This window comes from Chlamydotis macqueenii, chromosome 3 (genome assembly GCF_036417535.1).
Source record: "Chlamydotis macqueenii isolate bChlMac1 chromosome 3, bChlMac1.mat, whole genome shotgun sequence".
NCBI classification, from domain to species: Eukaryota; Metazoa; Chordata; class Aves; order Otidiformes; family Otididae; genus Chlamydotis; species Chlamydotis macqueenii.
The window spans coordinates 121,317,952-121,332,299 of record NC_141558.1 but is presented as its reverse complement, the minus strand read 5'-3'; the positions used below and the strand labels follow the sequence as shown (position 1 = coordinate 121,332,299).

At 39.5% G+C, this 14,348-nt stretch overlaps 1 protein-coding gene across 2 annotated transcripts in view; it reads left to right on the top strand.

Moving 5' to 3' along the window:
• The window catches only part of SNAP25 (synaptosome associated protein 25), a 65,162-nt gene extending 62,880 nt beyond the window's left edge, over window positions 1-2,282 (top strand). For both annotated transcript variants that reach the window (XM_086745322.1, XM_086745321.1), the window contains exon 8: window positions 937-2,282. In XM_086745322.1, the coding sequence (XP_086601448.1) occupies window positions 937-1,005 (69 nt within the window). In that variant the 3' untranslated portion in view covers window positions 1,006-2,282. The remainder of the gene's footprint in view (window positions 1-936) is intronic.
• Window positions 2,283-14,348: the final 12,066 nt, after the last annotated feature.

The following is a 14,348-nucleotide window of genomic DNA, read 5'->3' as shown; positions in this document are numbered from 1 at the left end:
CTAGCATGAGTCGGCATAGCAACATGGGCTGGAATGGAGCTTTGCCAATTTTTGTTAGCTAAAACAATGTCCTTAGTCTCCAGAACTAACTTCTGCAGAGCTACAGAAAGCCATGGTCAAAGTGTCTTCCCACTCAAAGAGAACTCCTAAACCTCCCAAGTGGTGCCAAGTGTTACCCCATTGAAGACAGTGAACGGTTCAGCCTATGCTGGACTAAATTCCAGTTTGATTGCTTTGAATAACAGTAGAATCCCTGCCTTTTCTTAATTTCTGTTTATGCTGCTGCCCTATGAGAGAGGCTACCCTGTCTTGCAACTACACTGCTGAACTTTGTTGAGAAAAAGGAATAACGGCACCACTCCTACCTATTTTCCCTTTCTTTCATGTGCACAGCAGATATCCAGATTGATGTATTTTCAAATAAATTCATCTTTACCAGCAGTCCCTACATCAGATGATCTAACTTCCCTGCTCCAGCAATTCTCTAGTACACTGACCAAAATGTTAGTTTTGACTGCACGCTTGGTGATCTAAATTAGGATTGAGTCCAGGTCCACTGAAGAGCACTGAAGCTCTTCACCACTGAAATCCACGTGCACCTCATCGGTTCTCATCCTGTCATCCATTACTATCAATAGCAGCAGCCCTACCAATAGCACCAGCTACAGATCTGGCACAGCATTTCCAAGAGTTCAGCGAAGTTGAATACAAACACAAAAGCTCTACTCAAAGCCTACCTGAAGTGTCACAAAACCAGCAAATCTATAATTTCCTTTTGGCCTCCTAATACCACTATAAAAAACAGCTCTCTAGTATTTTCAAGCTTCTTTTTTTCTTTTCCTGACCCAGCCAAAACTAGAGAAGTGTCCGCAAAGCATTGTAGATGTTCTCCTTCCGACGTGTAATCCTCTGTTTCTTTCCTTTGTGTTTTCCTAGGCCGATTCCAACAAAACCAGGATTGATGAAGCCAACCAGCGTGCAACAAAGATGCTGGGCAGCGGTTAAATGCAGCAAAGTGCATTTCCTTTTAACGCTGTCCAACAGGGCAGCACCTTCATGCTTTTATCATGGTATTTACCTACTAGGTTTGCACACATGCACATATCAGCCCCATTGTAAATGTTGTCCTGTGTAGTTTGTCAGCTTTCCAAAAATGATACTTGTAATTATTTTTTTCTAGATATCTTTCTTTCCAAAGGTTGTACATAGTGCTGATTTGATGGCTATAGCTCACGATAATGTTTTTTGGGATTTTTCCTTTCCTTGTTTCTGTTTTGGATTCCTTTCCTTCTCCCCCCCCCCCCTTCCTTTTTTCTCTCTCTTTTTTTTTTTTTTTTAAACAATGTTTGCTGAATGACAACACTGTTGGAATGCTAAACGTGCTGTTAACCTTTAAATATACAGTATTGTTCTTGTAAAACTGTGACATTCCACAGAGCTACTGCCATGTTCCTGTCTTTGGGTATCATGATGTTTAAGCACTTAAACCTGCTGTCTTCGGTTCTTCATCACCATTACCTGTTGTTATGAGTTCATGATTAGACAACGTGGAATTATATTACTATAACAAGCATTGCACTAAAAAGTGATGTGATTTATGCATTTATGCATGAGGAATAAATAGACTTTTAGACTCCTACTTAAACAAGACTTTTCCCATGGCAGTAGCACACCAACAATGACAACAAAAGCATGCTCAGTATTCGGACTCTTTTGGGACTATGTTATACCAGCAAGTTTGCAGTTGTGCCACTTTTTTCTTGTTGATATATATATATATATAGTTATTAATCATGATCATTTTTTTTTAATTATAAAAAAAAAAAGAGGGATTTGGCACTCACCATTTAGCCATTGCCAGCAAAATAAAAGCTTGGCTGAAAATATGTCAGAGACAAAAAGAAATAAGTGTAATATATTGGGTTTGTCTGCTGCTTTTGAAGACTATCTTTTGGAGGAAACTACTACCATATGAAATGGTGCAAAGAAATGTAATTTTTATAAGGCTCTTACTAGTCGCTATCCCCATGTGGTTTGTTATTGGTACAGTTCTCTGTTGCTTACCTAGAGCTATGCACACCAAATCGCTGAGATGTTTAGGAGCTGACTTAATTTAAAAAAAAATAAAAAAAAAAACCTAAATGAATGAACTCTAGATAAACTGTGAGATAAATATAATTTACAGCATGTAATATGAAATTCCTTATGTCTCCTGTCAGTTTGTGAAGTGATTGACATTTTGTAGCTAGTTTAAAAATTATTAAAAATTATAGATCTCAGAATCCATGCTTGCTTTATCCATTTGTTGCCCTACGTGTCAGTGACAAGTAGTTATTTGCCACTTACCTGGGAAGAGGAGAAGTGCAAAGTCTACAGACTCTTTACAAACTGGTTCTGTTTCACACATGGGAAACTAGAGGTTTCTGTTCGCAATACTGTATAAGGGTAACTACTCTGAAAAACAGCATTTTACACTCAGCACATTCCAAGTGAATATTATTTTAAATAACCTGGCTTGGATTGCCAAACACTGAATCAAAATATATGTTAAAATGAAAAAATGAAATACATGTTATGGTACAGAAGGATACAGTTCCTTAGTCAATAAAATCTATTTCTGTAGTGGATCTAGCCACGTGCTAATACACCTCTTTTCAGGGAATGGTTTGAACTACTGAGTTTGTATAGTCTGCTAAGAATAATTTCCTCAAATGACTAAAACAACTAGTGTTTACTGCCAATGAAAAGTGTTACCATATTTTCCCAGGGGTTTTTTTCCCCTATATGGACAAATTATAATTAACTCTGCATGAGTGACAGTTCACTCATGTGTCTCACATGGCCCTAAGTCAAAATACACAAAGAACATAAATGCTTGCATAATTAAAATCGCATGATAATGTAGAAAAGCTATATTTTCTTTAGCAGCTTTTTATTTTTAGTATCTATTAAAAATTCATTTATGCAAATATTTTCTGCCACTACTTCAAACCAAAGAGTAAACTTCAAGCAAAGATTGTTAATCTGCTGACCGTTTCCAATCCTGTTCATTCAGAGATTCTAGTATTTGTGATAACACTATAATTCTGCAATGTCAAGGAAGGGGGGCAATAATCGTACTGGAAAATGTGCCAGTATGGGAACATACAAATACAAGGATATTTGAGAAGGGCAAGGAATATATAAGAAAGTAATGAAGATATTAATGGAGGAATTCTCATCTGTTTGACAAGAACACACCCTGTCTGAAGATGATCACAGTTCCAAAAGTCATTATAGCTGATCAAAAATATAAAGCGTTGCTGTGAAGGAAACCACTATGTTTTGACATCTGTTTTTGTCTTGAATAAAGATCAAAACCAAACTATAAAAACTTTTTTTTTTTGCAAAATGGAAAGTTTAAAGGATAGAAATATGGAAATGTTTCATTGCATTTGTCTTTGTATTCTCCTCCACTGTATGTAGGGTCTCTTAGGAGCTGACTGAAAATAACTTAAGTAAATACGTTTAATATATTGCATTTCTCTGATGTTTCTGAAAATTGACTTTTCTAGGATTAATTAATCTTGAAATAATTCAAAGAAAGGCTCAATCGCATGCAGTTTGTTATTAGAACAATCCACTTCTGCTCATTTAGTTCTGCATACACCAAATCCCTGATGTAGCAGCTGACTCAATAGAAGGAAGGAAAAAAAAAAAGATGGTTTAAACAGAACATTGCCTCAAATGTGACATTTCCCTTTTTTTCCCCCTTTCTCCCTCTGGCCAGCCCCTGTTTCTCATGATACACTGCAGGCTCTCCCTGAGGCTGAACAAGCATAGTTACCCGCTTGAGAGGCAAGGCTCACCGGGAGGAAAGGGACACAGCAAGAAGCTGGAATTACAACTCCCATAGGATGAAATGGCCCCATTGATCATGGAAACAAAAACAAAACAAAAGAATTTTTTTTTTTTTTTTTCCTGAAGGCAAAATCTTTTCCTGGCAAGAAGTTTCCCTTTGACCACATTATATTTTCCAATTAGTAATTTCTTTTGTCTCTGTACCAGTGCCATCTGGAAATCCAGATTTGAGAGGAAAAGAACAAAAAAAAAAAAAACAACCCCCAAAACCCAACAAAAAGGCAGTGCTTGAAGACAAAATGCTTCATGAAACACCACTTTCTTCTAGACTTTCAGTGCAATTTCACCAACAGTTTGTATGCAATATAGCAAAATCCTCGTGTTGGTGTTGGTTTGCAATGGTTATAGGGAAAAGGATTTTTCACATTCTCAAGTGCCCAAGTTGAATGAATTGCCCAGTTAGATTACTTAAAATTTTGCTTAAAAACTGAAGTCCAACTAAAAGAGAAACTTCTGTTGAGCTCTACAAATCCACAATTAATGATTTCTTTCATATTATGCGTTCTCCTCCTTTCCTAGTCCAGACTAGAAGTTGAAATATCAAAATAATCCCAAAGAAAGATAGTTGAATGTTATTCCTCAACAGAACAAAATTAATTCGTGTAATACCTCATGCAAAAAAAAAAAAAAAAAAATCACCTTCATTAAATGCCTCACCTGATTTCAGTAGTGAGAAACTAAGAAAATTGGAAAAGCTAAGTAAAAATCAAGGTGGCTCATTGAAACAAACCTTAAAACTCTTAGGATGTTGGTGACTCCTAACCTTAGCATAAACACACAGCTTCTAAACTCAAGAGACTGTTACAGCTTTCCAGATTGACACAAATGCAAGAAAAGAAGCTACAGATCATACACAGCACCTTCTGGTTAGATAGAGCACATCTTACGAAAAGCAGATGGACTTGCTGTAAAGGTACGGAGTGAAAAATAATTGATTAGTATTCCTTGAAGGTCTGGTGGTATTACTGTATGTAACAGAAAATGGTAACTCTAAAAACCAGTGATGAGTGCGGGGGGACAGAGGTTTAAAGAATTGTAAATTTTATTAGCTTACATGGGTTAAATGCAACACATCCTTCATTTCTGAAAAAAACTTAATATCCCAGAGCTTGCATGGCAGACTGTAAAGCACCTCCTTAGAGAGATTCTTGTGCCATACGACACGCTTATTGCAGATATACTTTGAACCTAGAAATATAGATGACAATTATTCTCCAAAATATTCTGTGCGCCACACTAGTAACTGATAAACTCCACAGGATTTGGACTTGAATTTGGAAAGATTCAGACTTTTATTTGAGGGGTCTAGAGACAGACAAATCAATTCCCACACTTATTTTCTTCCCTCTGTCTTCTCCTGTGTGTGCATATGCACATATACATCTTTTATTTTAAAGACATTGAAAAGGGAAGAGACAAGTACTTAGTAATAAAGAAAATTATGTGTGTTAGAGACAGCTTAAGTATATGCAGTGCTGCTGTGTGCGCCTGTGGGCGTAGGTGCGAGGATGTGACTGCTGTCTTCTGAGCCATTTTGTTGCCTTTCAAGAGAGAGAGAGAGATGAGGACAGTTTGTTTGGAAGTTAGCAGAACATAAATAGAGTATTTTAAAACCTGCAAATAGCTACGAGAAATGCAGACACAGGAGATAATCCCTGCTGAGAAGTTAGGGCATTGGGCTGGTTCGATGGGGGTAATGGGGGTACACTCTGGCTGATTTATTTTGCAAAGCACTTGGCCAAATAGTGTTGGATTCTCTCTGCAACAGTATTCAGAGAGACAGTGTTTGTGTTGTAAAATACCAAGCAGTTTTAATGTGTTTAGTTTCAAATGTTATTTTTTAATTTAAAAAAAAAAAAAAACACCACAAAAAAAAACCAAAACCACAAAACCCCCACACAAGATAGGGGTGAGGTAAAATAAGCCATTATATGGGACCATGCTGATTCCCACACATTCGAGATCTATTCCAAGATCACTGCTGCCCATGCAAAAACCGCCCATAATGGGGTAAACAATTTGGTCAAGCAATGGGTAGTAGATGGAGAGGGTGCTCATTTGCCTGATAGGCTTCACAGCTGCTTGCTGAAAGCCGAAAGTAGCAACAAGGGTATCAGGGCTCAGTTATTGCTTTGGTTAAAAACAGTGCTGCAGAATCCCAGCCTTGAGCTGTCTTTTCTCCTCACCTGCCAGACCACAGCTCCCTCCACCCTGTACCTCCGTCCCCTTCTCCCCAGCTGTTCTCAGCTCTCCTCACTCCTTCCCGCATCCTCCAGTACCTACCCCAATACTTGTTCCCTTCCCATTTTTCTTGTGCTGACTTAGCCTGCCTTCAGTCCTGTCCCTCATATCCCTTGCTTCACATCCCTCCACCTGCATGTTTTTCACCCTTGGGCTTTCAGTGAGGCTCTCTCCTCCACAATTCAGTGGGAGAAGCACCGAAGAAATGAATAGCCTCCTGCTTTCTGCTCCACAGCTGAGTGCCATGCCAGCATCACCTGGAGGGACACCTGCAAGAAAGTCTTCTGCAGCCCTGACAGTCCCAGAAGGCAGCATGTGTGTTGCCAGGGGAATTTTTTGGATACTCTATCTAAAAGGATCTAAAACATCTCCGTAGGTTGACGCAAACAAAAATGTTTGTACAGCTGAGGACAGACAGGCAAGCACTGGGTTGGTATTTCACACACTAGTGGGTAGCAGTGCTTCTCCATGAGACAGCTGGAGAATCTTCTAACACAGGCAAAACAACTCTCCTTCCCCTCTTCCTCAAATTCCATTCATTAAAACTACCAAGATTTTTTGGTTTGGGTTTTTTTTTGTTTGGTTTTCTTTTTTTTTTTGGGGGGGGGGGGGTGGAGGTGTCGGGGTTTTTAAAATTTTACTGAAGCTTTTAAAAAGCAGGTGGAGGAAGTAGATTTCCCTTGCCCCACCTAGGATAACTCTCCAGTGCTGTGTTATTTAATCCAAAATTCAGAACAACTCAAGTCAACATAAGAAAGTTAAAATGAAATACTGTATTGGAAATGGTTTAGTAAACTTGGCTATAGGCAGTCCTAAGTTAATTTGCTAAGTGTTAACTTAAATACAGGCAGCTGTAAGTTCCACTTTCAGCACAGTAGGTTTTCCATCTAAATTCTGATAAAAAGTTCATTAAAATGAACAAAATGGCTCTTTTCCACATTCATAGGGGGTTGATTAGACGTCCAAAGCATGAATATGCATAAATTCCACTGTGCTAAGGGTATTCTTGGGTATCAAAACCAATGGAATGCAAATGTGAGCAAATATCTTTCAGAAACCTTACCTATTTTCACTTTACAGTACTCCCAGACTTTACTATATCAACAATAATAAATCCAGCTGATGACTGTATTTTATTAACTACTATTGATGCTCTGCAGGACCCCTAAAAGCCTAGGTGGCTCTAGAGCCAGTTTATAAACTCCATGAAAACACATGCTGAAAAGTCAATTTTGAATAAACAGCAGCTATGATTCTGACATTCAGCCTTAAGCCCTTCTCTTAAAACATATTTTCAGTGTCCACTGCACATTTCTGTTTCTCAGATTAAATTAGAATATGAGGGGAAGCTAACCAGAAAGATAAAATTTAATGAACTGCTGCTTCTTTCGGGCGATCCTTACAGCCTTACCCTCAGAAGTCAACCCATATTCAGTGACTCTTGCTGGCCTTTGAGGTGAAGAAGAGAATGCCTATTTGCTCTCAAACTAAAGTATAATTAGGTTTTAAACCCCTAAACACACACCAGCAGCACTGGTAAGTCAGACAGCTGGAGAAGAGGAAAGGGCTGAGGCCAGAGGAGGGTGCAGAGGACAAGAAATCAAAGCTGCAAAATGGACACAATAAAACACACCGTGGGTGTGAGGGCACAGTGGGAACTCAAGCCACAGCCCTGCAATAGCATCCTGCTCTGCAGTAACCTGATTTAAAGACACAGAAAGCAAACAGACAGTAAGGACTTGACAAGAGAGACCACTGTAAACATGGACAGTCACTTGAGTGAGATCGGGGTACACTCTACCAAAGTATTTCGGCAACTTATGCAAAACATTTGCTTATTAATACCCTTTAAAATATTTCTGTTTAAAGCCAATCAGGAGAACGAAACAACCTTAAGTCAACATAAATCGGTAGCAGTGTATTGCAGGAAACTTGGCTTTTTGCGTGTTAGGTGCCAGACAGATGTTCTCCCTGCCCATCAAATCCTCTGCACCAGCAGCACTTGCGTCACAGCAGCACCTCAAGGCTCCTCCTGAAGTCAGTGTCCCTTCAGTACAGGCACACGCAGCCCGTCCCTGCCCCAACAAGCTTACGGCCTAAGTGGACAAGACAGACAAAGGTGTAGTTATACGAAAGGAATTGTATGTAGGCAGTTTGCTCAAAAGCCAATATCTACACGTCTGAGGGAGAAACTGAACTGGCACAGGGCTTTTTTCTTTCAGTCGTATCTGATAAAGGTTCATCTCAGTCATCTTAGTTGAGTCTAGCTGGCAAATGTGTTGACAGTGCAGAAGTCGGAGTGAACGTGGTTCTTTCTTTCCTGGCTATCTAGAGACTCTGTGACGATTCAAGTCATCCTACGCTATTCAAAATCCACCTGCTATTCATGGCCCAACAAATACAGCATGTTTCTGCAGAGTTTTAAAAGTAAGAACGACTGCTGAGAACTGATCTCATCATTAAAGGAGTAATATATATATAAAATATCATTGCTATGTACCAGCTTTGATTTTCACCCCTTATTTAACTGTCCAAACCAACTAAGCATGTTATTAGTCATTTAGAGTTCCAGTCCAACAAAATACTAAGGAAAACTTAAGAAATTATGAGTGGGTTTGCAGTCACCACAGAAATCTTTAAGCTGTACTTTACCTCTTGCCAGCCCCTGTTCAGTGCTGCCTTGAAATGCTCAGTTCAGGAGGTCTTGCCAAAGACCAACTCCTGAAGCTCTGAACACCATGAGGGGTAGGAAACACTTTAACATAACATCAGTTACATCCGCAAATCCTTTGAAATATAGAAAATCTTTTGAATGTAGAGAAAGTGTAAAACGAGGGTGACAAGACTAGAGGTTTTATGAAATCATGACAGACAGCTACGCAGAACATTTGTTCTTTCTTATTTCCCAAGTCTTCTAACAGTGGCTGCTAGTCAAGTATTCACTATCCTCAGTCAGCACAGCAAACTAGCTAGTTTCAATATTAAGTCTGAAATTATATTCTTCAATCCTATTTTATTTAAAGGGAAACTAACTAGGACACGTGACTTCAGTCAATGAAGGACACAGGCAACTGTAAAATTAATCTGAAAATCAAAGGTAGCACAGGCCTATACCAACTCTGTAACATACGCATCCTGTAGAACAAAAATACTCTGAACAACTGTTACTGTCCTGTGAAAACTCCCTAGAATTAACAATCCACTTTATGCATTGTTGAACATTGTGATAGAATCAGCTTTTTATGGTTAGTGATTCACAAAGCACCCAAAAATCAACATATCATGGAAGTTACAAGAATTAAATATGATGGAAATGCACAAGTAAATGGTTGTATGATATGCAAGGACACTGACTTGCTGCCAGTGAATAACACAAATATAGAAAGTGTTAATAACTGACGCAAGGAGGGAAGAAAAGAAAAAAAAAAAAGCAGAAAGCAAAGTAAGGAAGGGACAGGTCTCTAAACAAGTCCTGTGGATCCTTTCTCTGAGGAGTGGCTGGCAGAACTTCAGTCTGAATTCAACACTTAAGAGAACACCAAAAACCCAAATCTCTTGGGTATGGTATAATCTTTGGTTTTAGCCCATTTCTTTTAGAATATCTCTGCAGATATTTTTCCCCTCATGGGTCATACTTTCTATAACATCTCTTTCCACTTACTTGAACGATCAGCCACATTTAATCTAATTTTTACACTAAAGAAATGAAATATTTCGAGCATTTTTTTTCTGTAAAAAGTGTCTTACCACAAATAATTTTCATTGTTCTATTAAAAAAAAACAAAAGCAAACTCTAACACTTTGTTTAGGCAAGCTTAAAACAAAGTCTAGTGATTTCAAAACTTAAAACTACCACCACTGGTTCTCACCCTTTTGTCTGAACCAAATTCCAGTGCAGACAGGGGATACAACAAAGTGTTGGTGCAATTATAAGTAATAGGAAGTACTGTGGAACAAGGAAGATCACCCCTGACGTGCGGGAGGTGGGAGAGTGGTGGTGGTGAGAGGAATTAAACAAACAAACAAAAAAAAACCAAACCCAAATAAAAAAAAACCTCAAAAAACCAAAACCCCACCAAACCCCCAAAACCAGAAAGTGCACAAAACACTTGGCCAGCAACTTCCATGGAACAAAACAGAAGCATTTCTAGATCAAACACTGTTGTACTTCCCCCCCCCCCCCCCGGCCCCATAAATTTTATCTTGGTTTCTAGGTGTAGTACACTTTTGTTTTTCCTTTTAAATTCAAATTTTTGGAGTTTTGGCAGCAAAAGAATATTTTTTTTCAAAGTGTCCCTCCATTCTTCAATCATCTCTGTCTCTTTTAAGAAACACCCAACACCTGCAAAGGCATATACTGCAGCATCTGATTTTCACAGCTGAGAGTAACTTTGGCAAAAAGGTTATTTTGTAGCTCTGAGAGTAAAGAAAATATGCTGTCAAGACAAACTACAGCTGTTTAAATCATTTCTCTGTGAAGCAATGGTTTCCCACAGGGAGAAGTCCCAGAAGTGTATTTTTGCATCTGCAAATGCCTTAGCTGCTCTTCTGCCCAGCCCAGCATGGACAAAACTGAGAAGATGAAGTCATGCTTCCACAGTTTGTGGTTTGGGTTGTTTGTTTTAGCTGGTTTTTGAACAAATACTTCAGAAGAGGAGAGAACGTTTCTCCCAGTCTCAAGCAGCCCCACTAAAATCAGCGTGGCTGTACGAGCAGTATTAAGTGTTAAACAGAGCACATACTCTTCGGCCGTCAATGGTTTCTGATGTTGACGCCCGCATGCTACAGCATATCACAACCATATGGATGCAAGGACAGCTACGCTGAGAAAACACGTAGGGATATTCCATCTAGTTTTGCTCCAAGGGACTTAGGTGCCTGGATAGAGGACACCTTAGGGAGATCCCTATGCTATTAGAAAATGCACCAAACTGACCTAGAGTTGCTCCTGACAGCAGATAGTGCAGGGTAGTGATTGCTCCTGCATATTCAGATCCGTGGCAGGACTTTATGCCAGGCCGTGCTGTCTTGACTCTGGAGACACAAGATTGTGCCATCATCATCAGCAGAGCAGTCTCGGGACAAAAATCAGGCCTAAATATCTATATTTGCCAAAAAAAAAAAAAAATTAAAAGTAATAAGATCCATTTTTCTTTTCAGGTAGGGCCAAGATATACAAAGCCTATACCAGGAAAGTAAGGCCCTAAATTATACAGGTAGAAAAGAAAAATTCTGTCAGATATAAGGACTTAAGGGTAGATTAAGAAAGAAAACAGCTTCAAGTGTCATTTTCAACAAAGAGGCGTTAAGACCCATAAGAGTGAAAGCAGGTGTTCTGAAGTAGCAGTCTGAAATTCAACAGTTTCTGTGGGAGTACAGCCTGAGCTCTCAGCTCTTGCTGGCTCCGCTTGAGGAGCATATGTTCAGGTGTTCGCTGCTATTTAGCAGAGCGCCCTTTCCCCAAATGCCAGGAGACATCTTCTGACAGCACAGGTATGAAAAAAAAAAAAAAACAAACCAGCAAAACCACCAACCTTCATACACACTCCAGACAATATTATTCCAATTTGCAGAAATTATTGTGATTCCCTGCTCACCCTCAGGGAAACAAATAAGATCTCTGAATAAGCATTGGATTTGGCCATGCAGGGATGCAAGAACACACTGCACACCACAACCTGCACTTCCACAGAGATGTGCTGGTCAGGATTTGTTTTAAAAGTCACTGGTGCAGACTAGGTGCTCTGCCTGTCTTGGCACATCAGCTCTTTGCTTTCAGCGCTGGCGCTCTCGGGCATCACGCCTACTTGCATCGCTGCAGCCTCTGCAGACAAGAGAGTTGAGGAGCACGTCCAGCAGCGCACCTCATGGCTTTCAGCTGCAGCCCTGCCCCAGAGGGCTGCGGTCATCAGGGACGAACAGAGACTGGTGGCTCTGCACATCCTGACTTGACCAAGCTCTGCGCATGGTGTCCAGGGCTGAGCTGAAAATGCTAAAGCAGGATATGTTAATGCAGCTCTTCGGGGAAGTGCTGGATTAGCCCGGATTAGCAGCTGACATTGTGGCTGCACAAAATGAATTATGTAAAATTGGCCCTGTTGGTGTAAAGCAGATGTACTACCACATGACTTCAGCTGCAGGCACAGCTAGGAATAAAACAGAGTGGATTCAGTTTAGGGGGAAGGAAAAAAAAAAAAACCACAACAAAAAAAAAAAAACTAAACAAAAAAGGATTTCATATACTTCCCAACATGCACTGTATCATATTGCTTATTCTAGTGATATTTGAAAACAACAAAAAAAAAAACAAACAGCAATTTCAACCCAGGAAGCAAGATAGAGTTCACCACTTAAAGTCAGGGGAAACCATTTTCCTTTGCCTGTCTGTTCACAGTTACGTGACTCAGGAAACACCATGTGAGCCTCCAGGAACAGGAATCGGCTATAGCCGCTCTCGAAGAAATACAGAAGATACAGTCTAATCATCTTCCATTTAAACAAAAATGCTTTCACCTAATAAGATTATTCCATGCATTTTGATAACATGCCTCCCTTCAGAGTCAGGTCTTCTATCAACTTAAATGAACCCAACTGCCAATTAAACAACTAGCACAGACATTCATCATGCAGCAAGAACAAAGCTGGGGAAATTAATCACCGGGAAAAAGGAAAGACAGGACAGCTAATGTTTTCAAAACAAACACAAATGAGATTAATTCAGATTGAAATTTGGTCAACATCCCTTCTAGATATTACACATGGAAACATCAATATTTGGAAGAATTTAACTCCACAGTTCAGTGATATCAGACATTTTTTACCACAGGCAAACCTCACACGAGCAAGTGCTAACTGATGTAAAAATATATGGTAAATAATTTGTCTGCAGTGACTAGATAAAACAGCAAAGGCAGCTAGATACTCTGTACAGTCAGTGAAGGTAAAAATCACCTAATTTAAGCATTCAGAGAAGAGTCTTTCCCTTCTACTGACAGTTTTGGTAGATGGACCAGTCACAGAGACCTGCCCAGTCACTGACCGCTACCAAGATTTCCTGAGCAACCTCAAAGAATCTGGCCAAACCACAGCTCCTCTAAAGCTTATACTTTAGGTCTGCCACTGTCTGGGTTTAGGTTGAGACACAGAACTGAAAATTTATTAATATCACTCACGCATGATGTGTTGTCAAAGGAGAGAAGATAGACACCCATCTTTACCTTCTGTGATGCTGCTGCACCATCCAGCAGCTGGACAAGTGAGAACCTGCTATGTGTGTGCCAGACATAAGTGGCAAGGCTTTAGGGGAACATACTGAAACTGTTCTAGCCTTCTGGAGAGAGATTCCTCCCTGTGAAAAGGATGCACACTCTCCATAGGAAATTCTATTGGTGATCACACCAGACTCAAACTTCTTCCTGCTCTTTCAGCACCTACATTCAGCCTTAGATGAGATATGCAGGCTGTTTCTCCACTGCCAGCCATGTGCACACATCATTTTTCTATTCCTTCACATTACAGAATTTACTACTACTGCTAGTCGTTCAGATAAGATCAGTTTGTGGATGAAGAACAGCCCAAATATTCAAGGCTGCTGGGAGGAATACAGAAATCAAAAGACTTGGTGCTTGCTTTGTTCAGTTTGCACTTCATGCCAGTATCAGTGAGGAATCCAAGAGAGGCTCTAGAGATTTCATCCCAACCCAGTGGATGATTCAGACTCGATCACACATACTTTGCAGTATTTTTATACAGATTACCTGGCACAGTACTATGAGAGAGGCATAATGTGGTAGAAACGAACTAATGGCTAACTAGCATGGGGAACAACGCCAGCATCAACATGGCAGTTGTTAACCAGCCAGGAGGCTGGTTAAACAGCAATAATCCAATAATCCTATATTGCTGTCTCACATCTGAGATAGTTTTGGCACATGCCAAGCACTGAAAAGAAAATTAAAAAAAAAAAATCAGAGGGAAAAGAGAATGCTCAACAATCTGAGCAAGACAGTCTTCATATCCGTCTGTTAAAATAGTTACAATAAACTATTTTTTCCAATCCTTTAAAATAATAAGTTTTAGTTTTGTTTTTTTTTGCCTTTTAAATTGACTGTTTGCAGAATAATGTATTTTACATTTTCAGAGTAACAGTCATCCTCTATATAGGTATGGAAGAGGAAATGGAGAGCATTATTAATGCTGCTCAATTC